The 19,209-nt window shown below is 40.6% G+C and overlaps 1 protein-coding gene across 2 annotated transcripts in view; it reads right to left on the bottom strand.

Moving 5' to 3' along the window:
* The window catches only part of GALNT9 (polypeptide N-acetylgalactosaminyltransferase 9), a 154,155-nt gene that overhangs the window by 81,210 nt on the left and 53,736 nt on the right, over positions 1-19,209 (bottom strand). For both annotated transcript variants that reach the window (XM_085321073.1, XM_085321074.1), the window contains exons 3-5: positions 18,403-18,569; positions 16,119-16,293; positions 3,538-3,735 (exon numbers count right to left, since the gene is read on the bottom strand). In XM_085321073.1, coding sequence (XP_085177199.1) covers positions 3,538-3,735; positions 16,119-16,293; positions 18,403-18,569 — 540 coding nt within the window. The remainder of the gene's footprint in view (positions 1-3,537; positions 3,736-16,118; positions 16,294-18,402; positions 18,570-19,209) is intronic.

The following is a 19,209-nucleotide window of genomic DNA, read 5'->3' as shown; positions in this document are numbered from 1 at the left end:
CATCTTATATCTCAAATGTCAGACATGCAAAATGGATTGCCTGTGGGAGCTGATTTGGGGAACATCAATTGTCCTGAATTTCAGAAYGTTATAGAATAAAATAAGAACCAACCTTAAACTGTATCAGAAATCTTTACCAAGTCTGACATTTTATTCTCGCTATTTCTTTAYCCTTGTTTGCACTTCACAGTTCTTTATCATTTGGACAACAACAGCTGATCYGATTTTTTATGGTGTGCACTTGGTGTGATGGTCTATACCACGTCCCCTTGACTTGAGGGACAGTTCCTGTTCCCTCACAGCACTATGCARGATCACAGGACTGTTAGTGTTCAAGAAGGCAGAGGATCAGGCTTCAAATATCAGTACAATTCTAACAGAAAGAGAAGTAAGAACATCTGTTGTGTAATCCAAGAGGAAAACAGAAACTGGCCTCCACTTTCTAAATGTCTTACCCAGTTCTGCAGATCAAGGATATTTATTCATATAATCCAAACATCACAAATGACAGGGCTCTGATCCTCAGTGATACCAGGGCACACATTTTCCATTGAAAATCTTAAATCCCTTTAGAGATCTGGGAGTAAGTACTCAGCTACACCAGCCRCAAAACCAGTCGTGAGGTTATTAGTTATTAGCCTTTTCTTCTACAAAATGCACAAACCAGTGCAAGAAAAACCCCTATTTGCTGAAGACACTGTCAGTGGACACCTTAGAAAGGACAGTGCCAGCAAGGATTAAACAAATGGAGTTGTCATCTGATAAACAGTCCTGCAATTTTATGAATGGGCCAAACAGACACAAAGAGCCAAATAGCTTCAGTGTGGACCACTTTGCATGCCTTGCAAACCAAACTGAAATGGAGATCACAGTTGCTGCATAGAGCACAGAAATCTCATTACAAAAACAAATTCTGTGTCAAACTAACAGAGATTTTTGCAAAAGTTTGCTCATTCCTCTGATTTCCTCTTCCTTTTGAAAATGCACCTTATAATTTTTACAGTAAGCTCCCATCATGTGTGATTTTATTTCAAATTCCAGTTCTAAAACCAGACTTCTTGATCCTTTTCATCAATAACACTCACATATTCTCTCTTTTCCATTACTATAATTACACTGRCATATCACTTAAAGGCCACAAAATTGCATTGTGCTTCTATAGCCAGGCATAACAAAGCAATACAGCCAAATGCTTTAGAAAAACCCACCCAGSTGCTCCTGCTCAGGATGCCCATCAGAAATCAGTACCATGTGGCTATCAAGTGGATGCTCCACTCTCTTACATCACTGCCTTCCAAGCACATGTTCCCAGGGAGATGTGTTCGTGTTCACAGTTCGACACTGACGTCTCTGCATTTTAGGGCACGTAATTCRTAATTTGCAGGAGAGAGACTTTTTCAATTAGAACATCTCAGTGCTCCTGGTATTCGTCAGCAAAGGTCAGTCGCTCTACTCGTAGCTCTACTTGTCTCATCTCTCTCTCTGGRCAGTGTATGCATTGTCAAGTTGGAGAGTTTCTTCATTCAGGTTCTGCTCAGAATAAAATTGCTGCTCTTGGGAGCCAGTCACTTACGTGCATCAGATTTTGACACTACTCAGCACYTGATTTTTTTGGACCTGTTCAGTCCAAGTCTGTGGACTGAAGGAATGTGAGGAAAGCCTATCTTAGGAGGTCTGTACTGCTGAAAGAAATCTAACTCTTCTTCCAGTGTTACAAGGATGAGATTCCTTATTCATTATTAAAAAGGTCTGTGTTTGGATTTCCAGAAATGCTTTGCAGATGAAAGTCCCATACTTTAGGAGTGTGCTAGTTAACACCACTGAAAATCATGTCCAAGGAACTAGCTGAGGTTTATGTAATCATTGTCTCCAGAACAGAAGACATTCAAATACTAGAATGACTCATGAAAATTAATACAGTGATTCCATGTATAAAGTGGATGTAATGAAGTATGCAAAACCCCTTGGGAATAAAAAACTGAAACCTTGATTTCAGAAATGAAAGCTTTGCCTGATTAATTTCTTCATCAATAAACTATCTCTCAGGGATGAGTGGAAATAGACATAAAACAGCTGCACTTTTAAACAATTTGATGAGAGCAGAGCATGTTGTCTAGGAAAACTGATTTCCTAAGTAATTACTTCCCTATTTATTGAGGTTTCAAGCTGAGCAAAGGGTCAGTGATGAAGGACAGTGCTGTCCCATAACAAATACGGTTAAAGTTACTGTATAGTTCTGTTTTGCAGTCACAGGGCATGCGAATGAACCTAAGAGAAACTTGCAAAACTTGCTCAAATACAGATTGAAATAATACCCTCTGTATGAGGGCTGCATCCTGCAAGATGGCCCCATCCAACCCAACACTTTGCAATGTGAGCAGTCTGTCTACGYCCTTTCACTTCCATCAGGCCACTTGGATGCTTCTAGCTGGTATGTTGTTAGAAGCGAAATGGACTACTTGGGACTTGACAGGTCAAGCTCTGCGATGGCAGGAAGGGAAAGCAGAGCATTTTCTCTCCTAGAGCCTCCACTGTGATGATACAGAGGAGTTTCAGTTCACTTTAGGATGAGACTGAAATACATGAAGATGACTCCAAGGCGGTAATTYGAGTTTTTCCTAAGAAACATCAAAAATAGGGCAAAGAAGCCATAAGCGCACATTTAGATTTCATATTTTTATAGCATTTATTTCAATGGTTACTAAAAATAGTAACCTTCATCCTGCATGGTACCTCTCAGAGGAGCTGTGAGACAGCCATCTGCACCAGAGACGAAGAGCTAGCAGACACTAATTTCAAACAAAGGGAAAAAATYCCTCCTTTCTCTTTTTTCCTCCACTCCTGTTTCCTTATTTTGACAGTAACAATTCACAAAAATACCATCACTATTCCTGAAGAAGCATTTCCTTAAAAAATTCACTTTTGACATGTAGAATGTTATCTCACAGAGAAAAATAGAATGAYATTCTCAGTACATGGTCCAGTTTCTTTTTGAAATTCATCCAATGGAAAAATTCAGAAAAACATGTAAGGCTCTCCAAGAAAAGCACAACTCTTCAACAAGGCAAGGCYACCACATCTACTAGTGCTGCTGGGAAGCCCTGGTTTGGGCCGATATCCAAGAATGCTGCCGACAGCCCCAAAGCGAAGCTAGCTTCTTTGAAATCATATTAGAAATACCTATATTTCTCACACACACAACATTTAACTGGCTCAATATTCATGCTAGAGTCCACTGGTGCGGGGAAAAAAAGATAAGATAGATCCTGCAGATCCTGCTAAATACTAGAAGGCCACAAAGTGAGCCCAAAACATAGTTTCACAATGAGAGCACCTGCATTTCTGCATACACAGTGCTGTGGCATAGCCCTGAGATGTGACACACACATCCATGGCTTCACAGAGCCTCTGTTTTGCTCACTTCCATTTTAGTATCCCTGCACAAAACCTACAGCCTTACTTCACTTAAATCCCCCTTCGGCAGGCAGCTGATGGAAACACTGTTAGCATCAAAGTGACAGCRCATGGGAGATTTACCTGATGGGAGCTGACTCATCCCCTTTATCGAGCCAGTCCTGTGGTGGGATTATGTACATGCACCACAGCCCCCAGTTGTAGCCGTGGGCTGCATTGGCGTATTGCTGCACTTCAAAAGTGTTGTACTTGATATTGTCAATTGCTGGTAAGATGATCCGCTTCCGATCTTCTTTGATTCGAGTAAGTGCAGGTTCCACCCTGAGAACAATAAAAATAGCAAAATGTTTTAGAGCCATGCAGTAATCCCAGGTACCCTTTCGCAATTCAATGAGGTGAAGCTCTCTAACCCAGCAAGCAATAACCCAGTGAGATGGCAGCCCGTGATGCAGCCTAGGGTGACCGAAGGTGTTGTACCCTGAACAAGCAGGGAGCTTGGTGAGGGATAACTCACACAGCAACAACACATGAATTATTGCCTCCATGGAACTGTACTCTAATACAGTCCTTCATCTTCAAGGTCAGTAGAGCATATTGCACTCTACCAGAGTTTAACAACCCAAAGTTTTCCCAAACACTTATTCTGAGGTCTGGAGGTCGTCATTTCAACATGCACTAGGCATGCGTTGAGGCACACTGTCACCAACTGGAAGTAAATGATCTCCTGCTGGCTATACCACAAGGACACCTGCTAGCGATTAACATTAGTATGGTCTTGCTGACAAGGCCTGAAGAACACCACCACCCACACCCAGGACTGAATGAGTCTGAAGGTTACTCAGAGGCTTTAATCTTGTTTTCTAAGAACTGACCCCATCAGATCTAGTTTGAATGACAAGTGTGGACACATTACGCCTTCTAAAACATCTTTGGTGATGAGAGGGTTTCAACTGCCAGATGGTGCAAAGGTAGCAAGCTGCAGAAAATGTGCTGTCATTTCCATTTCAAAAAGCTTTAAAACATCAATGTGCTTTCAAGAGAAGTTACATCGCAGAGTGTTTCCGGAAAGGATAAAGCCTCAGTGCAAACATTCATTTGCCGCCAAGGTAGTCTGAAGTTGCTATGAATTTACAGAGAAACTGATCCCAAAAGGTAGCACGCTTATATAAGGGCAGAAAGTATCAGATCTCAGCTGTATCAGAAAGAGCCACCAGTTCACTCTTTGGTAACTGTTTCTCCTTGAAATGAGCTTTGAAGATTGTGCAGAGCTCTCTCACATCTCTCTTTTCTGAGGGAATGGTGGTTTGCTGGGATTCACAGAGGTAGTCAGAGTTTGAACACTCACTTTTTTATCATTATTCTTTTGTTGTTGGTTAAAAAGCAATTGTTCCTTTGTAGTTTCAACGCTACTACTTTATATTTTGTTTGTTACCATATATTTTCTTATGTAGGCTAACAGAAAGGGACAAGTGAGGAAATTAATTCGATCTCCATTTTCATCCTATCTCAGTCTGAAGATTTCTGATCTCTTCTATGAGAAGACAGCATTTTCTCTGTACTTGAGTACAGCCGAAGTGTTCCTATTTTGTGTACATGGATTCTATTTTACTTAAATGAGGTCTTGTTACTACTTCCTTCTTTCCTACTTGCCCCTCTATCAGTACAAAGAGACATAGTTTCAGTGATGCCTTTGATTAYTGGTGATGAGCTACTGCAAATAAAATATCACAAAACAATGTAAAACAAGGGTGTTTTTCTACAAAAAGATTTTTTTTTTTTTTACAATAAGCTGTTGCAGTTCTTCTAGAAAGAAGTCACAGAGAATTAAACTGGTTTTATTTTGATTCCTCCAAAAAAAATGACATTTGAATTTAATCAACTGGATGCTAGTAATATTGAATATAGAAGCTTGAAAAAAAAAGGTGATCAGAGCAAAGGCAGGAAGAGAGGAACCACTGTGCAAGCTGAAGGAACCCCCTTGCCAGCCTGGCCAAGAAGGTTATGAACTAGAAGCTGTTCATACTGTATGCAACATACGTTGTTTTGTTACTCTACTTCACCTCTTGTGGAAATAAGTCAATGCATCCCTCATGACTGGAATGGCCTAAGATCCTTCTTACTACTGCCTGCCCAACGGCAATCTTTGGTGCAGCACTTCTGTTGCCTAAGTCCAGTCCTGCAAGATACCAAAGCCCTCTACAGAAACATGAAAGTGCATCACTGCCAGGGGGAGGTAYTGTGACCCCCTATTCCTTACAGGTTGTTAAATACTGTTTTGCTTTTAAAATATTTCCTTGATCAGCAGGATCATGTGCTATTTTTTTTCTTTTTTGTTGCATGGCATTTAAAGCACTGCATCCCAGACAAAAAGCAGATTTTTTTTTCTGTTTGAGAGACAAGAAAGATGTGAGAGATTCAGGACAGTGCAGTACATTATTTAGAATGCCAATTCATGAGATCTTTAGGCAACACTCATGCACACTCAAAATGAGCCAATGTGACCTACCAAATCAGGATAAGCAGCTTCTGTTATTTACACAAGATTATAGTTATGAGATTAACTGCTTTAAAGAACAGCAGGTGCCCAACAGAAAAATTCTTGCTACTCCAAGAAAGCAGGGAAGAATGAGGAAAAGATTAATCTGCTTTGTTCTCCTCGTATCATAGCTGCACTCATCAGCTTAGTGACAGCAGAAGAAATTACAGCAGAATAACTGAGATGCCAGCCCAGCACTCTTCTCTCATCACAAAGCATGTGCCTCCATCCGTGGCTGTGAATTGCTGTGTATATTATCAGCAAGAGGCTTTTCCCCTCCCTTCTGGCCTCAGAAACTAAAGCTTCCAAAATACCAAACAGGTATAGATGTCACTCACAACAGGCCACTAACCGTTTGTCTGGAAAAGGAACTTCCTCTGTTTGTGGTTGTCAGAAAAACACATCATCTTGGAGCAGGTCGTTCTCAAGTGGGAAGAACCTGCAGCAAGAGCCCAGAGGACAGGGGGTCCCTGTCCCCACTCTGAGCGATGGGCAACAGGGCAGAGAACCCTGCTGCTCTTTCATCCTGGGAGCTGTCTCCTATCTGTGTTTRTTTAATAATCATGGAAGAATAACAGAAAGAGGCCCAGCTAGCCAGCTCTRCAGTCATTCAGGGCAGTTTGCTGCCCTTCCCTCACTTTTGGCACAGTCAATTTGCAATAATTAACAATAACCATTATCAGGGTCCTCATCGCAAAATTGACTCCAAGTGCCCTTGCAAAACATATGACATCTCAGAAGATGACGTACACCTGCATCCCTTGGGCACTGATTGGACAGATTTGGTGCAGCAGGGAAGTCACAGAGCAGAGGGACTGGATCCTCCAGCCAGATCTTGTGCATATCACAGGACACAGAGCTGCACCCCATCACTCCCATAATCAGCAAGAACACATTATGTTTGAGCTTAGTCTCTCCAGATCTGCTCTGAAAACACATGAAAACTCACTGCATGTCCCTCTATAAGAACCAAATTCTGTCATTCCTATTTATACCATTACAGGAAACAGGTCTTGAAAGACTGGGAGATTTTAAACCTACTTTACCTTTCTTCATTAGCATACTTTGGTCACCAAATCTTAAGGTCTTCAATTCCACAAATTTATTTTGATACAAAACACGACCCTTTAACCATATGGTCCATCATGCTTAAAGTTATTCTGAAGTGTCTACATTTACTTCTAGACCTCTTCCTTTTGTGCTCACTTTGTCAAGTATCTTACTTTGAAGGGTGACTGAGATCACGTAAAGAAAAAAGCTAAACGAGATACCGAATTCTTCTCCTTTAACGTCAGATGTCTACAAAACAGACCTCTACATCCAAGGTAATTGCCTGCCCTGCCTTCATACTCAGCAGACAGAGACAGATACAGGCACTTTTATAGTAACACTCTTCTCATAGTAAGGTAGACAGTGAAAAGAGGCGAGATGAATAATGTTCCACGGGAGTCTATTTTGACTGTAAGGGTAATTTAGACTTTGCAAGACATCTTAAAATTTGACTGTTTCAATCCATACTCAATAACAGTGAGAGAAAGAATCATCGTGTTCATCTGAAACTTGTACCTTGGAAATACTAAGCAAGGTCCTCCTCATTTTCTTCATAACAAAACAAACAAACAAAAAATCCCAATCCATTTCCAACTCTGATTGGACATTCCCAAACTTCATCCTTGGTTCTGTAGTTGACTGAAGTCCCCTGTTTATCAAGGCGTATGGCTTGAACTGAATGGTTCTCTAGATTCTGGTACAAGAGTCTGATCAAACTGTATGACGAAATTTCATGAATGTCTATCAATCTGCTGGCCTGCTGTTTCAGATTCTGAACTTGCACGAACCTTGAGGTACCTGAGACCTGTCCACGTGATGGCTGAAGTTCTAATTCAGGGTCCTGCACACAAGAAATGTGGATATTGAAGATATTACTACAGTATTGATATCCCTACTCTCACATTACAGCTGAAGTAAAATACCATGGCAAGCATACAGAATGAATCAGTAGGAAAGCAACTGCTGAAACTGCATTTTATCAGCTTCCCATCCCATTGCAGTGACTGGGAGAGGGATATTCAGACACCAAGTCCTTGTTCATCTCAATGAGATCTGCTGGAACACCTGAACCTCAAATTCTGCCAGTGCCCTCACACCACTGAAACTGCTTGTGCTCTGCTTTTCTACCTGCCAAGATGCCTAGGTAACTGGATAGCCAGTCTATCTAATGAAGTGCAGTAAGCTTCAATAGGACTGGATAATGCACTGTATTTGCACTGCTCATCTTAAGTAATCCATTAAACATGAGTCATTTTTTATTGTGAGGCATTTCTAGTAAAGTCCAGCCTTGCCATAATTTGATTGAATTCAATGGACTTACCCAATGACCTGTCTGTGTGGACTGAGCTGGACTGTCTCTTCTCAACTTAGTTGGTAATTCTGGCTTTGACTAATTGGTTAGGGTTTTTGAAAGGATTAGGATGAAATCTTTCCTAGTAATTTCTATTTTCCCTTAATATTAAGCTTCTAAACTATTACGTGGATTTACTCATCCTTTTTATAGATACTGATTTTTTCCTAATCTTTTCCTGATTTTTTCTTCCTCTTGTCTTGTCTTCACTGTGCATTTGGAAAAGACATGTGCTCCCGGCAGCTCCCAGGACAAAAAGGACAGAGTGGAAAAGACTGATGAAATCCAAGAGGGTGCAATGTGCTGTGCTGATGAGCTGCAGTATGGTCCCTGAGTGTTTCCTTTCCACAGATGTTACTGAACCCTAATTACTTCCATTAGCATTTCCATGGTTGAACTCTTGTCAAAACCACTAGTGGTGGCAGTGGGGCAGGATTCAGACCTTCACTGATTAGGTGCATGAGCCAGATGTGAATTTTGAGATTCATACCTATTTTTCACAGATGCAGATATATTAAATTTCTAGCCAGTATCTAAGTCAACCTGCTTTATAGGCACTTAGTAGCACACATCATTGACAAATTATTAATCGGAACAAGAGGAAAGCTCTCCCAGGCGTATTCACAGACGTGACGGATTTCTGTAAACTAAACATAATCACAACGTTCAGCTTTAAGGATAGTACTTAGCCTCATCCAGTCTTTTCACATCTAATAAAAACCTAGTAGACTATTTGCCTGGAATTTGTGTGACAAAAATGTTCCTCCCTTTTATGCCCTCTAAAAATATATATTTGTCAGCATTCTCCTCTTTTTTTCTGAATAGACTGCTAGTGGATCACTGAAGTCAGAAGAGAGAGAACAGTTACTAAACCGAACAGAGTTTAGTTCTCTTAGAGACTCCACTGGAGTAATGGGTATTTTTAATTGGGATTTATTTCTCTGAAGCAGCCCCAGAAACGTAGTTACACACTGCTGAAGTCTCATTCCCTGGCCTCAACCCTGCGGCTGACAGTGCACAGTTCAAACTCCATAAAGCATATGGCTTTCCTATGATTTCAGCGGGCTCCCCACAGGTACAAGGACACGCTGGCAGGCACATCCGCAACAGGTGCTTTGCTAAGCAACTCCTTCTTGCAGAAACTTTCAAAGGGAATTTGTGGAAGGAATCCCAGATCAGGAGCAGAATCACAACAAAACGTTGTCTTGATTTGTCAAAGACTGTGGAGTACATCACAGAACACAGCACATGCATTTCATGCATTTMATGCTTTTGCCTACTGGTGGATCTGGATTTTCCAAGGTGCTGAGCACCCATGTTGACTTCAGTAGGAGCTCCAGCAGTGCCAGTACTGAGGGCCTCAAACAGTAAGCACTCCCAAGAGAAACATGAGAGTTGCTAAAAGAATTGGAAGGCAGAATTTAACCTAGAGTATAAAATAAGGCAGTAAGAAAACTGAGAGCAATGGCAGGGGTCATACAGTGCTCAGACTGGCTTCTCTAATCCTATTCTGTCTCTGTACATRCATGCATTCTGTGTTTAACATTGGACCAACCCAGAAGAGCTCAAACTCCAGAGAAATTCACAGCAAACATCTACATCCTAATCAGACTGCCATCCTAATCAGATTGCCAGAGCGTCTATGCCAATGGGAAAGTCTGTTTTTTCACAAATCTGCAAAGAACAGCTTCTTCCCGAGCACGGATGAAAACTAGTTAGTAATGAGCTCCTCAGCACACATGGTTATATAATTCTCCCTTTAAATATGTAAAGCATCTGCTGACTTCAAGCAGACTTTTTAAAAGGCACAATGCAAAAATAAACATGTGATCTAAGAGCAATCACACGCATGCCACAGGCCAGATCCTCAGCTGCACAACTCGCCCACTTCAATGGACTTACAACATCTGCAAAAGCTTGCCAACATGCATTGACCAAGAAGCTCACCCCAAATGCCTAGAGCTCCTGTCAGTTCTTAGGTATGTTATGCATCTGTCAACAACCCCTTCTGTTTCTAAATGGCACTTCCTCTGAATCTGTCCAAAATCTAACCCCTTCCTAAGTTTTCTCCTATCTCTGTCCCTATCACAAGTGATTAGCCTACTATCTTAGACTTTGGGTTGTTCTGAGATAAGTGTATGTCTTCTTTTCCTATCATCACCATTCTAATTTTTACTCCCCCAAAAATGAAGAACTAATATTAAAAAAATCCCCTCCACTTTTTTTGGTTTTGCCTTTCACAAAACAGAATTCCTTTTTCTTCTGGCAAGCTCTCTTCCATGTAAGACATAAATGAAAGACACCATGGTCTCACCTGATAGATTTTATCACTCAACGGGTTTAACACTGTACTTTACTCTGGTTGCACCACTGCTTGATATCATGAAGTAAAAACTTAACACAGAAATTGAATAAAAAATTCTGTGTAAACTGAAAGCTTATTTTGCTTGTGATTTTCTATGCTGCCTCAGATTTCACTGACAATTTTGCATGTGATTTTCTATGCTGCCTCAGATTTCACTGACAATATATATTTATCAGATGCAGACAAGCAAATCTACTGACATATATAATTCTTCACTGAAGCCAAGTGAGGAATATTTCATGCAAAATACCTTTCCTGTAAATAAGTGTTCAGAGCACAAAAAAAAAAAAATCATACTCCCTCGCTAAGAGGARAGAGTAAATTCCCCATCTGTTGCACCTGATATCTCTATCAGCATTCCTCCAGGCCCTGCAAGCTTTCAGACCTTCAGCCCCCAGCCAGAAAGGGGTAAACGTTGAAGAAATGCCTGCTGGAAAGTTAAAGATCAGCTCTTTGGCTGCCAAATCTGAATAGCTCTTTTCTGCACCACCGAAAAGCAGTGAGGATGCTTCAATGAATGGTCTAGGTTGTTCAGGTAGATGAATAGTTGAAGCTGCTTTTCTGGCACGTCCTCTGAATGCAAGYTGGCACTTCCCTATATATCTGAACAGCCCACATGACCTCTTCTTTGCTTCCCTCTACTCCTAATATTAGGACACCTTTGCTATCTGAAACATGTATTCCACTAAGTTACAAAATTGATCCTAAGTGAGTAGTACCTACATAAAACTTCCCAGGCGAAACTCAACATGATAGCAGTGAGGTTGTAATAGACTGTGTCCTGAGTAGAAGTGATTCCTGTGAACCTCCAGCAGTGAAAGGATTGCACAGGACAGGCACTAGGAACTACTACCCTCACCTCCATCAAGATCTTGGAGGTGCTCTGAAGAGCCGTGTGAGCTCAACTGGAAAAGCAGCATGAAGAGCTTACCTGCTAGCAGAGTTTGGCTTACAATATATTGTCTGAAAACATTAACAGGGGAACTTTAAGCAGGGAGCAAAGCACTTGTGGCTTTGCCCTACCAAAGCACAATCATGTCTCCATTAGTGGGGATGAACAAAGACAGTTGAAGTCTAGGAGGAAATCACATACTTTATTGAGAATCTGTTACTCAGAGCCAGTACAACAAACTACACTACACATTACAGTATAAAACAGCACCTATAAAGTATTATCCACAGACCTGGGGACCTTGATCTCTAGCACTTTTTCTTAGTACATTAAAATCCCCATTTTCTATCTTTTTAAAGCACTGCCAACTTCGGGGATAATCTATAATGATGGTCTGTGTGTGGCATAGACTGATGGATACTAGACATACAGTTCAGGTCCTTTCTCATGTCAGGTTCTCCCTGTCTCTCTGGTATATTGAAATTTTTTGATGAAATTCTTGTATTCCACTGCTTCCTCATTGATACTCCTCCTTTGTCTGGCAAAATTTTAATTACTACAGTACTGCATAACTGCATTCAGTGCTACAATGCTCTCTGGTAAGTGCAAAAGCAATTCCTAAGATAGGAAGCAAGTATAATACTCTTATCATTATATCTTCTTTTATGCCTCCTAGCACTCTCTTTACAGCTGCCAATATATTGTCTTCTCTGTCTTTCACTTACAATTTCTGCCCTACTTCACTCAACGTGTCCTCTTTCTCATCCACAGAATTAACACCCCATCTCTACTGTCTTTTCTTTTCTGATCCCCAACATCACGTATTCCAGTTCTCTTCCCCTTGTCACATTCTCTCTCACCTTTCAAAGGCAGGAGGCTATATAATGCTCTATATCTCCAGCAGCATAATTAGTGGCCAGGATGAGACRCTCTGTACCCAGCGTTACTGTGTATTGCTTAATGCACAACAGGTGGACTTGCACACAGAGCAAGACTGCTGAAATCTTGAGTGACATGAAGGCAAAACTGAACTTTACAGATTTAAATACACCCTCAGACAGGAATGTACCTTCCTTCTTCTGCAAAGATGTATTTTTAAACACAGAAATATCTGCCTTTCCAGTAAACTGCTATATACGGACTTCCTCCTATATTCCTGTTTACTGGAGTCTTTTAGTAACGCTTTTCCAGTATCGTAACATGGGCAGTTTCCCATYGTTCATTTTTCCAGAACCATCTGTTTCCATTTACTCTTCCCATCAAAATTTTATTCAAATTCCACTGCACTCCTGGTCTGTTCCTGCTCTAAAAATGTATTGCCTGTAGAACACAGGACACACAAAATCAGGAATCAAAGATGACTGATGAATAATGGACTTTATAAGGTCTGGACACTGCAACCATCTCTCTCCTTGGGGAGATCATATGGCTGACCAGGTGCAAACTTTCACCTGTATTTCCCTCATTTTTGGAGTGCTTTTAACAGCTCTCTGCACTACGAATTCTTGCTGCAGCCTTTCAGCAGCAGTACTGATTTGGAGTGCTATTCAATTGGCTGCTTCCACAGCTCCTCTAGGAACGTAATCTCTCCGAGACCTTTCGCCTTCTGTCAAATCTGGCTGAAAATGGAGACTGACAGACAGATGCATTTCCCTCATAGCACAACTGTGTAACACRGCTTTCTCTGGAAACCACAGTTAAAAATACAGGCAGAGGGAAAGTAGCTACTTTTCCCCATCGYAGCTGTACAATATATAGAAATCTAATTGGGACTGAGGACCAAAGAACAGCAATTTCCAAGAGTACTGGAAAAAGAAAGGAAGAAAAAAAAGCTTCTTGTCTTTTCTGAGCTAACACGACAGCGGGAGAGCAGACACTGCTTTATGCTAAGACTGAAATGAGTACACTTGACAAGTGCCGGGGGTTTTGAGCATGTCCATGTGCCACTGTCCTTGCTGAGCCCTGCCAGGAGCAAGAATAAAATGTAGCTGCAGTATGATTCTGMTGCCTTCACAGGGCCACCTTCCACCCTGTTCCTGTTCATCTCTTGGCCACTAGTATTTCCCCCTTGCAATTATGCAACCCCAGAACACTTGCCCCACTGCCTTTCCGACTGCAGAACGCAGCAGTCAGGAAGACAGGAAGGATGTCTCCATCAGTGAATATTCATGGGTGTATTTTGAGAGCTCAGAGCATTGCATTGCTATCAGTTTTGCTGGAATGTTGTTCTAGACACTGGCTTCTGTTGACGTTGAGTCACCATTAGAAACAGTGCTACTGCAAGATATGTAGAATTTTACATACAAACTGTGTGGGGACATTTTTACATACTTTTATTTTAAAAWTCCCTTTGAGAATTAATAGTAATGGCTGCCCTTTTACCCAGACCTCTCTACTTCTGCTGTATGAGCATCAGAATTAGCTCACACTACCAAAAGTCTTAAGGGGAACAGGTCAGTAGARAATCTCTGCTCTGCACTAATATGTTTCAACATCTGAGAGGCAAAAAAGTAGCAATTAAGCACAGTAAAATAAATAATTCAATAGTTAATTTGACCTGCCAGGTTGTAGAGTATTTTTTTTAATATCCTACCAGACTGTATTTTAGTTTAGAAGAAGTGCTCCTGAAGAGTTATACTGCGAGAGCCTGTAAAATTCTCTAGTACAATATAAGGCAAAAACTAAGCCTTAAACAGAGCAACAATTGTTTAAAGGAAAGTTTTTTTTTCTTGTCACAGTCCTGCATATTTCATAAGAAAATGATGAAGTCCTCCTCTGATTCTTTTATGAATTAATAGAATTRGTAGAAAACTAAAAATGTACTGTAGAAACTTGACTTTCAGGTGGAATATAAACCAAACAAAAAGTTAATGTTCTTTTCTGTTGGAAAAGGAATTGGCTTCTTTTTAATTGACTCACAAATAATCCATAGACAGCTCTGAAGAAGAGCAATCCATGTAGCCTCTGAATACATGAACATGCTTTTAAATTGGGAGACTAACTAGGAGAAAAGAACAGCAGTGCTTTAACAAGATACGCAYGACCACCAAGTTTGATACTGTTATGGGATAGGGGTTAAAGCTGCTCAGACAGAAGCTGTCCTTCCAGTCCCTCCTAAGTGAAAGATGATGAGATGAAAATCAAGATGACAGGCCATCACATGAGCACTTGCAGAGGGATAGAATAAAAACCAGGAGGAAACAGGTAGAACAAAGATGGAGATGGTTGTCAGTGAGCCCAAAGGTGGAAGGGAAGAATGGGGGGAATATTAAAAGGGAACACTACTAGCCTCCATGTGTTGCTCTGAAAGAAAAGTTCAGTGTGTCCAGGAGAGCACCCAGAGCATGCTCTCATCACTGCCAGGATTCAGCACAGATTCTGCCCAGTAGCTGATACYACTGTACATGAATATTTGTAATGACTGGAAAGATACAGTTGCTTAAAAGTAAATAAATGCATAAATAAAACTCAGCTCTTAAGCTTCCAGAAAATTACTACAACTGCTATTATAGTCCTTGATAGGAAAAAAGAAAGGGTGAATATAAACCAGGTGTACTACAAGAAGACTTATTTTATTGCAGCTTCCATTTTATAAAGATATTCATGAACACATAAAAATAAACACTCTATTCCTTCTCAGTTAAGTTTCCCTCTGGTTGTAAGTACAGCTATTTTTAAGTTTTAACTTCGAGATATCTCAGAAAACYGCAGAACACAATCGCTCCACCATAATCCTGCATCATCATTATCARATAGCAGCCCCACTTTCAAAAATACACATTTTGCATTACTGCATATCCCTACAGCCTTTTTCAGCTGACTGTACGTATCATTTCCTTCAGACTTGACTTCCAGTAATGCCAAATATTGGCCACTGAGTGGTGCTGCAAAGATTTACTCCAACTGAAGATCTGGCCCATAAAGCTGAAAACTGTGCCTGCCAGAGTTAATATTGCTCCCTTCCAAAACAAAGGAGATGAGGAAAGGTGTGGTAATTTCAAGCCCCAATAAAAGCAAAGGAGATAATTCAATGTTCCCCTCAAATGTAAATACAAAAAAAATTATGAMAAAATCAGGTTTGTATTCAAATTTCTAAGAAGAAACAATAGGAAATGACAGGGCGATAAAATACAAGTATTTAAAAGCATCCATCTGCCTTGAGCTCAGAACCTCCTTAAAGGTTTTTCCTCATCTGCCTGCTTTGGAGGCCTCTGGCTCGTGGTGGTTTAAACTGCTTCCCTTCCCAGTGAGTTGTACTGGAGCAGCTTCTAAARGATCTTGCAGCCCTTGCAGAAGACTGTCAGTGACGTTGCAACAATCAAGAATATTATTCAAATGTAATTGTTAATGTGATAACACCTGCCTACAGCCATCTCATCCCTGCAGTTCTTCAGCTCCCCTGTGGCTGAGCAAATCTCTTTTGCAGCCTTTGAGAGGTAGGGCAGAGTGTAATAGTACCGCTCTCCCTGCGGGAATACGGAATGTAAAAGATGCCATCAGAACTTCTTACCAGCCAATGTTGAATTCAACATGAGCATCGAAGAAACCAACGACAGGAGAGGTTGCTGCTTTCCAGCCCTGGATTCTGGCTCGAATCAGTCCTTCTCGTTTGTTATTGCGTACTATTTTCACCAGGCCTGGGTATCGCTTATTAACGTACTGGTCCAGATTAAATTTCAGCTCAACTGCAGGGCAAACAAACACAAAAATATTGAGAATTAAAAAAACAGCCTCTTGATATTACATTTAAATTTGATTTATTCTGCAATAGACAGGGAAAGAAATCCTTAGATATTCCCAAATCTTTAGTTGCCTTCGTGGATACAAACCAAGTACTGCAACTGTGGCAGCAATCAGTTCCAGGGGTATCAGCTAGAAGAAATCCTAAACATATCAGCGCAGTTACTGTAGACTCACACAGGTACAATATGGCCTCAAGGATATGCATATTGTTTGGGAGAATTTTTCTAAATGTTTTTAAATAATTACTATTCCAACACTCTGATCATTTCCAGTAGGCTGCAAGTGGCCTCAATAGGAACAATTCTGACCCTACAGCAGTATAACATGGAAGACATTGGTGGATTTTTTCYGATTTATACTGATCGGTAATAGTTTGACAAGTAACTTCAATAGATTTGAGGTCAAGACCTAATTCAGACAGAATCAATTTCCCTTAATTTTATGGCTTTCCCTCTTAAATAGAATTAAAACTCCTAAGCACCGGCTTCTTACTCTTTAAACTAACCAGACATTGAACATTTCAAACAGACTCGTTTTTCTCCCTTCAGTTTCAGTCATTCAACTACAGACAGGGCAGAACTCCTTCATTCCTTTATTCAGCTTCATTTCAGTAGGCTTATAAACAGGCAAATTACTAAAATGGTCTACATAGTTARAAAAAAAGTCTAATTTAATAATTCATTTATACTACAACTTATTTGCATCAGACCTTTACTCAAATACATTTATTAAGAAAACCTGTAGAAGCGTCCATGACACGAGAAACTTCATTTTTTCTGACCCATATAACACAGCAGAATCATCACCATCCAAATCAAAGACCTGATACATCTCCACTTATTTAGAAGAACGATGGAGAAAAGCTACCTAAGAGYGCACTGAGAAACCAGGAGTCTAATTCTCCTTATTACACTGACTGAAACACTTTGCAGTCTTAGGTATCTACTCTATAGATTACACTGCTGTAACTGAAAGTAGAATTGGACATGAGGTTTTTTAAGCCTACCTATTTTGGGGCTTACTTGTATTTCAATGGTTTGTTTCAATCCTCTGTTCTCTTTGGGGCTCTTGAAAAAGAACAGCAATTAAAAACTGAAAGTTTTAAATCTCTTGAGTAGTGGAGGAAATGCTAAACCTGAAGCCTTACTTTAACAAATATGATTTGGGAAGCTGCAACAGTTCTAGGAGTCTACGCTCTAACAATTTGAAACACAGCAAGACTGTTAGCCATCTGCCTCCTACAGGCACTCCTTGCCCTAGTGTCCTACAAAACATGTGGATCGCTAGCAGCCTACACACACTTGTGCGTGTTTTCTCTTTGATGGCTGTTAATAGAAGTGCTATTTTTACATTAATGAATTACATGACCTGTAAGCTGCAGGTGCTGCGTATCCGTTTTGTTGTTTCATTCTCAGATCTAATCCATTTCCTACATCAAAAAAAATCAGAAGCAAAATATGGTATTATTACCACCCACAGAAATCAAGCAAAAGTAGGCTGTGCCTCCATGTAAAAGAGCTGAAACTATCTTTAAGGAGAATCTGTAGCCTTACTTTTCTTTGGAAGTAGAATTTAAACTTTTGGTCTATTAATGATGATATTCTTCTGGACTTGAAAATTCAGAGAAAAGGGTTGTTTCTATATTAAAATTGCCTGTACAAAAGCCATTCATCCTGTGAGGAATTCCAATGAAATCAGTAGGGTTTATCCACATACTGTTTATTTGTCATATAAATAATTTTTATTCACAGCTTTGTGAAACTGGTCAAATGACTGTCTCATCAAAGACACAAACTCTTGTAAATTCTACTGACTTCAAAGGATGTAAGTTAATTTRTATCAGTTTATGCTTGGGCTTATTATCGAGCCATAAATCAGTGGTTGCATGTATGACCTTCCTCCCCTAGCTGTTTAAATGCAGGCCAACTCAACAGTGTTCCAGCCCAACGTTAGAAAAATGCACACAAGTCTGAAGTAACCAAACTTCTTTTGATYTGCAATTCACGTTCATTAGGGACACAATATTTAGAGGAAAAGTTACACGTGTTCACCATTGTCACTGTTGTCATCCACCAGAATGACCTCTTTGAGCAAGTGCGACGGGGTGTGATTCACGACGCTGTGCACGGAGCGCAGGATGACGGACAGCGCCTCATTGACGAATATAAAGACCACGGAGATCTGGGGCAGGTCATCGGGGTAAGTCATCTGTTTGCACCTGGAGAGGACAAAGGAAGAAGTAAAGCCCCAGCAAAGCACTGAGCATCGTCCTCCCATCCTCCTTCACTCTCCAGCATTCGCCGCCTTGTTCTTTCTAACCTGTCTGGATAAATGGCAGCCCTGAAGCAAAGCTTCATTTGAGTGCAAATGAAAACCAGGCAAAAACTGAAGAGAAGAAGCATAGCTGGGGGCAGCTAATTTTTCATCAGCTTGGTGAAAATGGAACCRTATCTGCACGCATATAGATTTGCAGGGGAACACAGTTTCTGGAGGGTTAAAAGCTTCTCATGAAAACCAGAGGAGTATCAACGACTGTGCTGAAAAATACCCTGGAAAACACCATTATGCTGTGGCTTGCCCATGCTTCCAGGGGAACCTCCAAAGTTCTGCCATTAGCTCTGAGTTAGATCTCATAAAACCAGGACCCAATCAAGCGAACTTTAGATTTGCCCAGACAAAAACCATTTGCTTCCATTTCTGATTTGCTGCTTGTGCAGTAGTAAAAAAACATATGATGCTCATCTGCTGTACAGATTTGTCTATAGCGGGATATTTGTAAAACTCATTTGCCCTGTCTGAGGTATYGCCTCAGTACTCAGCTAATTCCTGAGATTCCCAGTTCCCTTGTGTGCGTGCTC

This window comes from Rhea americana, unplaced genomic scaffold (assembly GCF_003343005.1).
Source record: "Rhea americana isolate MKP2758 unplaced genomic scaffold, rheAme1 scaffold_68, whole genome shotgun sequence".
Lineage (NCBI taxonomy): Eukaryota > Metazoa > Chordata > Aves > Rheiformes > Rheidae > Rhea > Rhea americana.
Note: the sequence above shows the minus strand (reverse complement) of the source record. Positions and strands in the feature narration are given on the sequence as shown.